At 42.4% G+C, this 14,625-nt stretch overlaps 1 protein-coding gene across 1 annotated transcript in view; it reads right to left on the bottom strand.

Annotated features, from left to right (window-relative positions):
- The window catches only part of LOC112640746 (calcium-binding mitochondrial carrier protein SCaMC-1), a 48,253-nt gene extending 45,335 nt beyond the window's left edge, over window positions 1-2,918 (bottom strand). Inside the window, exon 1 of the mRNA XM_025417447.3 lies at window positions 2,665-2,918. Within this exon, the coding sequence (XP_025273232.1) occupies window positions 2,665-2,847 (183 nt within the window). The 5' untranslated portion in view covers window positions 2,848-2,918. The remainder of the gene's footprint in view (window positions 1-2,664) is intronic.
- Window positions 2,919-14,625: the final 11,707 nt, after the last annotated feature.

Genomic DNA, 14,625 nt, shown 5'->3' with positions numbered 1-14,625 from the left:
AGGTTCACCCTTAGTTTAAAAAAAAAAAGCACCATTCTGTTGAGTGAGGCTGACAATGGGGGAGATTGTACATGTGATACGCAAGGGCAGATGATATATGGGAAATCTCTGTAACATCCTCTCAATTAAACTTAACTGCTTTTAAAAAATAGTCTTCATTTAAAAAAACTATCTTATTTTATACAGCATTTCTTGATATCTTCCAATAGGAAGTTTTTTGGTCATCTTGTCCTATACATGATAAAAATAGAAGCACTAACAACTACTTTACAATTAAATTTTTATCTTTTTTTTTCTGTAATTTTCCTCACACAAGCCTCTTCCTTATTTAGGCTGTTTGAAATCACAGTCCTAAGTCTGCGTGCATTACTCTGCCTAGATGACTAAGATGTGACCCTCATCTTTGAGATGCTTGGTCTCAGTGGAGGGTACAGTGGATAACTAAAAATAATACCTTTTAAAAATTATAACAGTAGTGACATGTGAGACCAAGGACCTACAGGTAGTAGGGTGTGATCAACTCTTAGGGTGGTCTGGAAAGGCTTATCTCAGAGGAGGTGATGTTTATAAAAATAAAACCCTCTTCTTTTCCCCCCCTAACAATAACAACATATAATTATTTTTAAAAGTTGAAATAATACAAAAATTGTGAAGAAAAAAGTAAAAATTTAACTCCCATCATCCATAAGTAGCCTTTACTAACCTTTTATTGAAGAAGGTACCAGTCAAAAGAGTCCTGGGATTAGTTAATAAGATCTAATATAAGCACAAAGAGTGATATTATATATGGGTACATATGCTTATGCATAAAATATATATGATTGCGGGCAGCCCTGGTGGCTCAGCGGTTTAGTGCCACCTTCAGCCTGGGGCGTGATCCTGGAGTGGATCCCTCGATCCGGGATCGAGTCCCACGTCAGGCTCCCTGCATGGAGCCTGCTTCTCTCTCTCTCTCTCTCTGTGTGTCCGTCATGAATAAATAAATAAAATATTTTAAAGAAAAATAAATAAAATATATATGATTGTGATAAATACATGCTATCCTATTCTATGCATACACATGATTTTATAGAACTTTATAATTTGTTCACATATAAATTCTGGAGAACCAAACACATTTTTTATTCCTGTTTTTGAGTTCATATTTTATTAATTAAACTTGCCAGAGGCTTATCTATCTTATTCATATTTTCAGAGAACTGAAAAAGTATGTCTTTGGAAACTGAAAAGCACACATTTAAATAAATCATGGATCAAAGATGAAATCACATTGGAAATTAGAAAATACTTGGAAGTAAATAAAATACAAACTTGTGGGATGTGGCTAAAGAAGTGAGTAAAGGGATACTGGAGCTCAAAACTAAGGAATCAGGCATTCAACTAAAAAATTAGAGAGCAAATGAGTAAACCCAAAGAAAGTAGAAGGAAATACACAAACATAATGAGAAAAAAATTAAAGAGAGACCATCAACAAAAAGTACCAAAAGTAAGGGACGCCTGGGTGGCTCTGCTCAGTGGTTGAGCATCTGCCTTTGGCTCAGGTTGTGATCCTGGGATCGAGTCCTACATCGGGCTCCCCTCCCCATGGGGAAGCCTGCTTCTCCCTCTGCCTGTGTCTGCCTCTCTCTGTGTGTCTCTCATGAATACACAAAATATTTTTTTTTAAAAAAAGGCCCAAAAGTTGGTTCTTTCAAAGTATAAATAAAATAGACAAATCTTTGGCAAGATTGAAAGGGGAGTAAGGGTGGAGCTCGATATCAAATGAAATAGAGTATATCACTACACATATAGTCGAACTTTTTAAAAATCATAAGTGAATATCACGAACCTTGGATAAATAAACAGTTTTCTGAAAATCGTAACTTACTAAATCTGATTCAATAAGAAACAGTAAATAAACTAAAGGAACCTGGAACTACTAAAGACATCGAACGAGTAGCTTAAAATAGAACTGTGAAACAGTTGCTGGCTCTTGGAGTTTAATCCCCTTCCCTCTTGGACTAGGGAATGTCCTCTGACGTTTCAGAAGGGTTGGAGAGGTTCCAAGTATCTCCACCCTGCTAGAGGCGCTGAACTTCAGGGACAATTAAAATGACTCAGAGAAGTTGAAGCTGCAGCTCAGCGACAGGCCAACCCTTCAGATCAATTGCTCAGGACATTAAGAAGGTCTTAAGCCATGGGCTGTTGCCTCTCTTGACAGGCCGCGGAGGAGACAGGCGACTGGGTCTCCAAAGTTCTGCAGCACCAGACCCGGAGGCCTCTAAGGGATGCAAAGTGCGAGCCTCCTACAGGACCCGGGGCCCGCGGAAGCCCGACAGCAACGAGGCCAGAACCAAACAGAAGTATGATTAAGTATTGGCAAAAGCTGAGAGTTAAAAAAAAAAAAATTCTTTGTGATCACATTTTGCAACCAGGGCCCCGGATGCATTCAGACCAAAAGTACTGTGGTCTCAGCGGGCCACGGCGCTCGTGCACGAATTCCCCCCGGAAAGACCGCGGCAGGCGGGGCTGCGGCGCCGGGTTCGGCCGGGGAGCGGCGCGGGGCCCGACCTCGGGGCCCGACCTCGGGGCCCGCCGGGTGGCGCCCACGGTCCCCGCCGCCTCCCCCTCTCCCCGCCGCGCCCCCCCCCCCGCCTCCCGCCGCGCCCCGCGCCCGCGCCCCACCTCCTCGGCCTCGCGGCCCAGGGGGATGCCCAGGCTCCGCAGCCCCTCCTGCAGCTCGCCCACGTCCACCACGCCGTCCCGGTTGTGGTCCAGCTGCTGGAACAGGGCCTCGTAGCGCGTCCGCCGCTCCGCGTCCTGGCAGGCCGCCGTGGGCGCCACGGAGCCCCGCAAGCGGCCGAGCATGGTCGGGGGCGCGGCGGCCCGGCCCGGGGGGGGCGCGGCGGGGAGAGGGGGAGGCGGGCAGGGGGGAGGGCCGGGGGGGAGGCGAGGACCCGCGCGGCCCGGGGGAGGGAGACGAGGCCCCGCGCGTCGTCGGCGGGCGGCGAGGGCGCAGGAGCCGAGCCCCCGACCCCGCCCGGCCGGCGCAGGGAGTGGCCGCGCCCGTCTCGGGAGGAGCCTGCGCGGCGCCCGCCCCCGGGGAGGGGGGAGGGGGGAGGGGAGCGGGCCCCGGGGAAGGAGCGGGAGGCGAGGGCGCTGCGAAGCCGGGGTCCCGGCCGCGAGCCCCTCCCCCACCCCCCCGAGCGCCCGGGGTCGTCCCCCGCGCAGGCCCCGGCACGGCGGCGCCCCCACTGCCTCCCGTGGCTCCAGGGGTACCGCATCTCTGGGCCTGGTTTCCACTGACAAAAATGAGGAAGTTGGGTGTTTGCACCTGGGGTGGGAATTCTGCTGGAAGAAGCAGAGGAGCTAAATCTGAAAGCAATTTAAAAAAAAAAAAAAAAAAGGAACACCTAAAACCACTAGGCATTATACTTCACTTATACCTCAGTAGAGCTGGGGGCAAAAGACGGAGAAACTCAAGGCTCTTTGGATCAAGGTTCATCCAGGCAGGGGGTGGTAAAACCAGGGATCTCCTTTGCTCTACAGCTTAGTATGATCCGAACCCTGATAAATCCCAGGGAGCATTTGCCAAAAGCGCTCGGCAGGGAAACCTCGGGCCTCTCTCAGGAAGAGCGCAGGGGCGAGGCCTGGGGCTCACTTCCTACCACGGACCTTGGGAAGTAGGAGGTGCCCGGGTTCTGAGCCGTAGCGTAACGAGAGCAGGTTTTTCAAATCTGAAGATAGGCACACATGTATTGCCTGGACAGACAAAATGCCCAAACCTAGAGCCAAATTTTGAGCACTAGGCTTCAATAATTTGAATTTCAATTTCAAATTTGAATTGAATTTCAAAAGTTTTTCTTCCTGTTTTCCAAATTTTTGCTCCGGGTCGAGACCATTGTATGTAACCTCCCTCATCCGTAAAATCAGAGTATGAATATCGGCCTCATAACACAGTTGTATGTTGTATGAGGATTGCCTGTTTAGTTAAATCACTATGAGACCAACTTATTTCTTTATATTGCTTCCGATTTCCAGTCTTGCTAAGGATTACCCTCTTCCTTTGGAAAAGCCTTCAAAGTTTCTGTCTTTAAAAATCCCTTTTAACCTCCACTGCGGATGCTCTGTACTCAAAGAGAGGCTGCTTGAAACAGTCCTCCAAGACTTGAATGCTTTTTTTCTTGTAGTCATTACAGGAATTGCCTGTCAAAATTTTGACTGAGAAAATTTATGTTCACACAAAAACGCAGCCTGAGTCGCTTTTATACAATGGAACACTACTTAGTGATAAAAAGGAATAAACTACTATACAATGCACTACCTGGCATTTTGGAAAACGCAAAAGTATAGGGACAGAAACCAGATCCACGGTTGCCAGGGGCTGCGGGGTGGGAGGTATTGACTACATGTAAGAGCATAAGGTAGCTTTGAGGGGTGATGAAACTGTTTAGGTTTTTATTATGCTGGTGGTTATACAACTGTGTGACTTTGTTAAAATGAACAGCACTGTACACTAATTTTAATTATTTAATGTTTAATTTTACTCTGTGGAAATCAGACCTCAATAAATGTGACTTTAATTAGTACCTACCTGACTTAAACGTGAGTAAAATAGAATAAGAATTCACTGTAAGGGCACCTGGGTGGCTCAGTGGTTGAGCGTCTGCCTTCCGCTCAGGTCGTGATCCTGGGGTCCTGGGATTGAGTCCCTCCTGCATCAGGCTCTGGAAGGGAGCCTGCTTCTCCCTCTGCCTATGTCTCTGCCTCTCTCGCTGTGTCTCTCATGAATAAAGAAATAAAATCTTTAAAAAAAAATCACTGTAAAAATCAAAACTATTTATGATGTTTATGATGTGTTACTCAAAGCTATGGTTGCAGACCAGCACCATCGGTATCATTTGGGAGCTTCTTAGGAAATAGTCTCAGGACCACCCCAGAGTTGCACTTAATGCAAGAGCCTTAGGTGATCCTTTGCTACATTAAAGTCTGAGATGCTCTGCTGGTATAAAGTAATACCACTCAAAGTATGGTTTGTACACTTGTGCCAGTTTGCAAGCTGTTACCTGTTCACAATGACCTAAATCAGACATTAAGAGGAGGCATTTAGAAACTTTATTGGAGTTTTGATGGAGTACTTTTACGTTTGTTGAGTCTAATACTAGCTTACAGATTGTCTTTTTAATTTCAACTTTCTAATAAATCATTTTTACTGTATTTTATAACAGTATCCGCCCACAACAGATTAAGAAAACATTTTTACCGTACTGAATAAAGGTAAAATCAACAATAGCAACTTCCTGCATGAGAGAATAAAACTTTACATAGACATTTAAACATCTGCATGAGAGAGGGCATCCCTACCCAATTCTATTAATAATTCCCAAAGACCAGTGGTTCCTGTGGAGGTCAAGAGGAGAAACCCCGAACTCACTTAGGTTTCCTTAACCCAATTCATTTCTGTGGTCAGGACAGAAGTTGAGGGTTCAGCCCAACTCAGCTTGCCTCTATTTTTCCCAGTTTCTTTTCTTTTTCTTTTTTCTTTTTTTAAAGATTTTATTCATGAGGGACACACAGAGAGAAGCAGAGACCCAGGCAGACGGAGAAGCAGGCTCCCTGCAGGGAGCCCGATGTGGGACTCGATCCCAGAACCCCAAGATCACGACCTGAGCCGAAGGCAGATGCTCAACCCAGCCACCAAGGCACCCTTATTTTCCCCAGTTCCTGTCTTTCTTAAGTACTACCATCTTCTGTTGGGACAACCTTCAAACTTTATCAATTTCACCTATTTTTGTCTTCAAAGGCCTCTTTGAGCACCTGCTTTGAATACCTTATAGTTAGAAAGAATCCACTTGAATGATCATTCTACATGTTCATAGTTTTAGCTGGTAAACAAGTTTACCGTTTTTGGTTACTGAACCATGTAGTTATTGTACGGTGCTAATAAGATCAAGTCTCGGTCTCTCCAAAAGGACCAACTCTATGTCAAAATCCTAGTCACTGCTGCCTCACAGTTAAGCAACTACAAAGTGGGGTATGTAAGAGAATTCAATTGGCTCAATATAAAGGCATCACCATCACTGGAAAGATAGTTTTATCATACAATGAATTTTAAACTCGAATATCCTAGTAGTCTTTAGAAAGATGATAATCATTTTAAGTTTTGACTCTATCATATTAAGCTAAGTGAATATTCAGACTTTTCAAGTCATTTAGGAGACCGATTTCCAGATGACAAGGTGAATTCTGTCTCTTGCTCAGCCTATCCAGTACCCCAACGCCTCCAAAAGTAAATGCAGACAGCTCAATCATTAAAACATGGCACTTAATTACTAAAAGTTTGTCATTATTACTAAATCATGTAAATACTTCCCATTTCAAAACAGTTATGTCAAGTTCAAACTGGCTTCAAAACCACATGCCTCACCACTTTGTAAGTAATTTTGTCAGACTGTGTTAAAATGTCTTCAGTTTGTGAAAATTTATATAAATTATGTTCTGAAGCCTGATAGATTTAAAATGAAAAAAGTTGCACATTTATTGAAGAATCAATAATTATGAAAATTGGATCAATATTCTATACTGCTATTTTTGCCTGTCAAGCCTCCATCCATCTCTCTCCCCACCCTCCCTTCCATCCCCCTCCTTCCTTCATCACCAGCCAAAAGCCTTGAAGCAGGCTTGAGGAACTGCTTCAAGGACCCGGTTGGGTCAAAGCTCAGAGAAAGGGGATGGCCAAGCAGGGCAGCAGCCTACTGGGCTGGGAGGCTGGTTACATACAGGGGGCTTGAGCCGATAAATAAATATATCGAGGATAAAGAGAAGTAGGCTTCTTGCTCTCAGAGAAATGAGTTACAAATATGCAGAGGGGAATGCTAGGATGAACTCTAGTGTTACATTCGAATTAGTGGTATTGACGTGAATGCATGCTTTCAATATTTTTGGATCTAGAAATATAAAGGGGTCTTTGTTACCATGGAGCATACAATTTAGTCAGAGGAGACAAGACATAACTTAATCTTGCCTCCAGGGTTTTATAGCTACAAGAAGTTTGGGTTGTATGAATAACAATAAAATTAAGAATCTGTAAAACAATTTTTAAATGGCTCCTCTACATTCATTTTTTTAAAGATTTTATTTGTTTATTCATGAGAGACAGAGACCCAGGCAGAGGGAGAAGCAGGCTCCATGCAGGGAGCCCGACGTGGAACTCAATCCTGGGACCCAAGATCACCCCCAGACTCAACCGCTGAGCCACCCAAGGATCCCCCTCTACATTCATTTTTAAATTTTTTTTAATTTTTATTTATTTATGATAGTTACAGAGAGAGAGAGAGGCAGAGACACAGGCAGAGAGAGAAGCAGGCTCCATGCACCGGGAGCCCGATGTGGGATTCGATCCCGAGTCTCCAGGATCGCGCCCTGGGCCAAAGGCAGGCGCCAAACCGCTGCGCCACCCAGGGATCCCTACATTCATTTTTAAAGTTATGCTGTGCAGAGAGAAATTTCTAATGCCTCTTTTCCCATTTTAAGGTGTTCATCGCTCATTTTTAAAACGGAAGTTCTTGCTGTTTTTTCTTTCATGCCTTTGTGCTACTTATATTCAAATTTTAAAGGTCTTAGACGTGAAAGTTTGTCTATGTCTTTGTGATGTCTTCAAACTCACCATCACTTGTTTCTTTGTAGTAACGTGACTGTACCTGGATGTTTGTAATAAGTCTCAAGGGGTTTGAGAGCAATTCAATTTGCAGAAAGTTTGTCTCTTTTGTACACTTTCAAAGCGGTGTTCTCCTGAAGGAAAAGCAGCCACTACCGTGATGGTGCCAACACGTCAGTAGAGGGCGCTGTAACCTAAGATGAAGGTGGCGGGTGCCCACTAGAGGCTGGGAGGGAGCTCAGGCAGGAGGATGGAAAGAAAGAAGGAAGGTGAGTGGGTCTTTTTATTTCTTAGCCATCAACAGAGTTATGGGTCCCTAAACTATACTCACAAAAGATACAAACTAAAATCATTTTAAACGGATGTAACAGCATTTTTTCCACTTATAGAATATTCTCTGTCCATATTCATTCACTGTGCACTCTAACAAAATTAAAGTAGATCAACAGAAGAAATTAATATATTCATCTTTGAAAGTTATTTTATATATTGCCAAAACAACGCATCACATCAGCACGCTTCTGTCGGTAACTAAGTCAAAGGTTCTTCTGGAATCAGGAACTTTATAACCCCTGTGAATGATTCCTCAGTGACTCAGTTATCTATTTAAGCCCTGAAGTAGATAACGTAACTTTGTGCTCCAAACGACGCCATGAGATGGTTAAAGCTCTTAAAAAAAAAAAAAAAAAAAAAAGATTTTACTTATTTATTCATGAGAGACACACACGCAGAGAGAGAGGCAGAGACCCAGGCAGAGGGAGAAGCAGGCTCCATGCAGGGAGCCCGACACCGGACTCGATCCCGGGTCTCCAGGATCAGGCCCTGGGCCCAAAGGCAGCGCTAAACTGCTGAGCTCCCCCAGGCTGGGCTGCCCAGTTAAAGTTCTTTTTGTGACACCTGAAACCTTCTATGGCCAAAGTAGGCTACTTTAAAAAGTCGCTATAGTACTAGTTCTTGTTGTCGATTTTAATTAACCCTCCCTTTTAATGTCTTCATAGTTTCAAACGTCTTCTGGATGTTGACTCTGTATAAGGCAGGATATTACCTGTGTGTGTATGCAGTAAATTTGTAGTCAAATTAAAACCTATTTTTTATATTTTCTGTTTTCAAAAAAAAAAATTTAAGAGACCTTAGTAGGCTATCAGGAGATAGTATTTGGGGGGCCCTGGGTGGCTCAGTGGTTGAGCATCTGCCTTTGGCTCAGGGCGTGATCCCGGGGTCCTGGCATGGAGTCCCCCGTCGGACTCCGACTCCCCATAGGGAGCCTGCTTCTCCCTCTGCCTGGGTCTCTGCCTCTCTCTGTTTCTCTCATTAATAAATACATAACATCTTTAAAAAAAAAAAAAAAAAAAAAGGAGCTAGCGTTTGGAAAGCCCAAATGCCAGAAATCTGTTTTAACTTACGCAAAAGGAGAAGGACTGCATCGGGGACGTGGGTGAGACAAGAGCCATGAACTGGAATATCCTCAAGATTCTCTCTTTCAGGCAGCCGGGGTGGCTCAGTGGTTTAGCGCCGCCTTCAGCCCAGGGCCTGATACTGGAGACCTGGGATCGAGTCCCACATCAGGCTCCCTGCATGGAGCCTGCTTCTCTCTCTGCCTGGGTCTCTGCCTCTCTCTCTCTCCTCTCTGTGTATTCTCATGAATAAATAAATAAAATCTTAAAAAAAAAAGAAGATTCTCTCTCTTGTGTCTCTGTTCCCATCTGTGCTCCTGCTTCCATCTTCTCCCACAGCACACATCAGTTTTCCAGACATCGAAAGCCCTCAATTTTATGTCATGCTCCCTCAGGCACCAGAGAGAGCCTTTCTCAACACTCTTTCTGGTTCTAAGTTCTCCAGATCTTCACCAGGGACTCCTCAGGAGTTTAGGTGCTCACCACTGGAGCAATCCGTGGGCCCAGGATTATGTCAATGTGCTGCAGCTCCCAGTGAGGAGGGCATTTCCAGGAAGAGGATGTAGACGTACAGATAGATTTGCTTTATTAAGTCTAACTTACTTGTTTCAGTGTGTCAGATTATATCTAACTTGTCAAATGTCCAAAAGTGAGTTCCACTTGAAAACAAGTCAGATAAAAGCAATAAAGCATCTCGGAAATTATTATTAAAGTCAATGGTAAGATGAAATTCAATTAACAAAAGCTAAGTTCATAAGCAACCTACAGGGACATAAATTTTATATAAAGTAATGCAGAATTAACAGGCAGTTAAATAGAAGTTTAGATTAAGATACTGAGACAAGAGATAACCTATTCCAAAACGGTACACAAGACCATAATGCAGAATTTCCCAAGGAAGTGGTGGCAGAAAGTCAGTTTTGTGACCTTGAATGCGTCACCCATACTGAGGGTCAAAGGGGTCGGATTAGAAGAGGATGTTTGGAGAGAGCTGCTGCAGTGCTGAACCCCCCCTTTCTAACCCCCACCTTCCACCTAGGGGGCCGGATCTGCACCCCTCATTCCAGCTTAGAGCAAGGAGCTTCAGGGGGATGACCTGGAAATTTGATAAGTCTCACGAGTTTTGAGGCCCAGTGGACTGTGATGGACGCAGTGGACTGGTACCTGATTATGGTTACAGAATGTCTGCTAACTACTCTTACAGTAAAGTGAAAGAGGAGCTGCTGCCTTAGGCAAGCTACACAGTCTGTTGAAACAAAGACGTATGAATGTTTCTCTGTACCAGATGTGGGCTGTGCAAGGCGCTGCCACAGGGAACAGCTGTGCTGTCTCGGGTCCTGTCTGAAAGGGCTGAGTGGCTGTCTGAATTCAGAGATAAACTTCATCAGGAAAGAGAGGTAGGTGGAGGCACCATCAGTTGTGTGGAGATGGAAGAAGGAAACATAAGTAACCAGCCTGGGAGAGTGCATGACACCCAACAAGAAACTATAGAAGACAGATTCCTAGTGCCCGGGTGGGGTGGGGAGCCTCCCCATTAGAGAAAGATCTCAGGGCGGCTCCTATCAGTACGTTAGTCACATAAGAACCCGCCTCCTGGCCCTTTGCTCTCCTTTCCAGTCTATTGTGACTCTTATGGGGCTCACAGGCTAGAGAAAGAAGAGTCCTCCGCAGGGGGTGGAAGGGGTGGAGAGAAGAAACCAAACACACCCAGCTCAGTCATCACAGCCCTGTCATCACAGCCCGCCTGAGCAAAGGGAGAGGGAGAGGTTACTTACCTTTACATAGAGACTGAAGTTGTGATGACCACACTGCACTGAACATATTAATTACTTTATTGAAGAACATCTTGCTAACTGGAAGCAATCAGAGAAGTTGTGGGACTTGCCCTAAATTTCACGTAGAGCAAAGGAAGAACCAAAGTGACTCTGGGAAACACAGTTAAGTGGTCTAGTAATTCCACCCCATAAGTTATGCTTCAACTTAAAACATTCAGCTGCAAAGGCTTCAGTGAGTATAGAGATATTTAAGAGAAATGAATGGAGACAGCTGTTAGAGAAATGTCCTAAATTCTAGATAACCTACAGATTTTATTCTCCTTTAAGTCTCATGGCAATCCTCCAAAGCAGGAAATAAAAACTTTTTCTTTACATATGTGAAAACTATCATCGAGATTGACCTTCCCAAATGGCCAGGACTCACATTCATAGAGATCTGGCCCCAATAACCATGTCCTTTCTAAACACCACCTTAGTTCCCATGTTCTTCTTAGACATTTTTAACTTCCAGCAAACTTACTTAGCTAAAATCTCTGAGCTCCAGGTTTTTCATGGACAAGACTCGGTTAATAATACCTGCTCTGCCTCTCTCCAAGGGCTAGGGGAAGAATCATGAGTAATACACTATAAAGCACTTCCTTATTCTAAATTGTTGTTATTGGAGGAGGGGAGCAAAACCTTACTGTCCCTTCCTCTGCAGACTGAAGAGTTATATTGAAGGCAATATATTTTATTTGAGACCATACATCATAATCATAAATTGTTTGGGATATACTACAGCACCAAAAGCCATTATAACCTCTCTGAAAAATTTCAAACCAGAAATGCTTGCCTAAAAAATAAGTGTACTGCTCTAAAAACCTAACACTGCTACCAATAAAAACCAGAAATAGAAAATGGAGGCCATTCTTTTTCATTTTGTCATTGAATTAAATACAATTGAATTGTATGTGGATTATACAAATCATTACTGATCTAATTATGACTTGGCTACAGTCATCCAGAATGTACATGAATGAATGGAGTAAGGCTGGCCACGATGTGCACCTGTTTGAATTTTCTTTAGCCAAATTTATTTGTTAAATCTCAGAAGAACTTCCTGCTGCCCACACAACATCCTGCACAGACTTCCTGGTAGCCTTTTGTGACCTGACAGGGTGAGTAAATATACAACATTCTGAACACTTCAGCTTGCCTTGAGTTATTACCATCCTCTTCCTAGGAGAACAAAGGTTACTTATGAGAGATGTGATGACTAAGAATCAATTATTATAAAATTACTAAGTTTTAAAAACTGGATTAGGGGCTCCTTGGGTGGCTCAGTCTGCTAAGTGTCCAACTTTTGAATTTGGCTCAGGTCATGATCTCAGAGTTGTGACATCAAGCCTTGTATCAGCTCCCCACTGGGCATGGAACCTGCCAAGATTCTCTCTCCCTCGCCCTCTGCCCTACCTCCTCCCTAAAAGAATTAAAATAATAAATAAACGAATAAATTATGCTTATTTTATCCTTACATTTTTACTCTTTTTAAATTATGTTTAAGGCATTTATTCTTAACAAGGGAGCTTGGGCAGCCCGGGTGGCTCAGTGGTTTAGCGCCACCTTCAGCCCAGGGGGTGATCCTGGAGACCCATGATGGAGTCCCACGTTGGGCTCTCTACATGGAGCCTGCTTCTCCCTCTGCCTGTGTCTCTGCCTCTCTCTCTCCCTCTCTGTGTCTCTCATGAATAAATATTATAATCTTAAAAAAACACAAAAAGACAAAAAAACAAAGGAGCTTCATTAGCCAAACTCATTAGCCAACTGTTACAATTTTTTCAGCTACCTTAAAATTCTCTCCTTTATGGGGGCACTTGGCTGGCTCAGTTGGTGGAGCGTGCAACTCTGGATCTCAGGGTTTTAGGTTCAAGCCCCACATTGAATGTAGAGATTACTTAAAAAAATAAAATCTTAAAAAGAAATCTCTCCTTTATAATTTCTTTCACTATTTTTAAATGACCTTTGTAATTTCATTTCTGACTGCAAAACTGATACATATTTATTGTGTGAAAAATATAGAAAATCATAGAAGACAGATACTCATGAGCTCACTGTCCAGGAATTTAATTTAGATACAGTAACCTCTCTCTATCTCTCCCCTACCCCTACCAACTCTCTTTTTTATGTCTGCTTTATTGCATATTTCTTCTTGAATAATGTCAAATTATATATAATGTTTTGAGTACTGCTTTTCCTAACTGATTTAGTATATACACTTTCCCATGTCATTAATATTCTCCTATATCAACATTTTAAAAAACTGCATAATATTGTACTGTTATATTTAAACAAATATTTTTAAAATTAAATTAAAATTAGTTTTTAAATTAAATGAAAAACATATTTATTACGATCCTTTGCTATTATAAACAATGGAAAATATAAACACACCAGTAGATACATCTTTTTGGATATCTATGATGATTTCCTTAGGATAAATTTCTAGAAATAAAATTGCTCAGTTATCTTTCTGCTTTTCTGCTCTTGCTAAGTATTGTCAAATTTCCCTCCAATAAGTTTGGATTAATTTCCACTTCCATAGGTAGTATATGAATGCTTTATTTAATTAAAAAATGCAAGTACTGGGAATTAGAATGTTATAAACTTTCTGAATATGAGAGGTGAACATGGTGTCTTACTTTAATATGCAATACTTTGAATAGTAGTGTTTCCATTGTTACATTAAAGTATGATCTACTTCAGGGGTGCCTGAGTGGCTGAGTCAGTTAAGCACCCGACTGTTGGTTTCTGCTAAGGTCATGATCTCACGGGTCATGAGATAAAGTCCTGAGTCAGGCTCCGTGCTCACTGGCCAGTCTGCTTGAGGATTCTCTCCCTCTGGCCCTCCACCCATGTAATCACTTGCGCTCGCTCTCTCGCTCTCTCTCTCTCTCCTTCTGTCTCTCAAATAAATAAATAAATCTTTTAAAAAGAAGTATGATCTATTTCGGCTTTTTCTGTATTGTGTAAGGTAGGAGGATTGAAGTTCATATTATTCCATATGGACATCCAGTTGTCTCAGAGCCATTTGTTGAAAAGACTATCTTTTCTCCCCTTCAGATGACTTTGGCATTTTTATCAAAATTCAATTGACCAGATATACATGGGTCTATTCCTGGGCTCTCCAATTTGTTTAATTAATCTCAATGCCTACCCTTATGCCAATGCCACAGTCTTATTACCATAGCTTTAGAGTAGTCTTAAAATCAAGAAGTATGAATCTTCAAACTTTATTCTTCAAAACTATTCAGGATAGTCTAGAATATTAACAGTGGAGTGAAATTTATGATTTGACTGCACTAAGATCAGAGAATACACTATGTATGATTTTCATTCTTTTAAATTTATGGAGATTATTTTATGACCTACTATATGTCTCTTCTGGAGAATGTTTCATGTGCACTTAAGAAGAAGGAATAGTCCCCTATTGTTAGGTAGAGTACTCTATATATCAGGCCTAATTTGTGTGTGGGGTTGTTCATGTGTCTTACTTCCTTGTTGCTCTTCTGCCTACTTGCTATGCCCTTTATTAAAAGTGAGATATTAAAGTGTCTAAATATTATTGCTGAATTGTCTGTCTTCCTTCAATTCTGTCAGGTTTTGCTTCATATATTTTGGGGGTCTGTTGTTAGGTGCATGCATGTTTTTGATTATTATAACTTCCTGATTGAATGACCTATTTATTTTTATAAATGTTCCTTTTATCTCTAGTAACACCTTTTGTTTTAAAGTATATTTTGTCTGATATTAGTATAATCACTCCAGCTTTCTTATGATTGCT

The sequence above is a fragment of the Canis lupus genome, chromosome 6 (assembly GCF_003254725.2).
Source record: "Canis lupus dingo isolate Sandy chromosome 6, ASM325472v2, whole genome shotgun sequence".
NCBI classification, from domain to species: domain Eukaryota; kingdom Metazoa; phylum Chordata; class Mammalia; order Carnivora; family Canidae; genus Canis; species Canis lupus.
The sequence above is the reverse complement of the archived record's forward strand: the minus strand, read 5'-3'. Positions and strand labels throughout refer to the sequence as shown.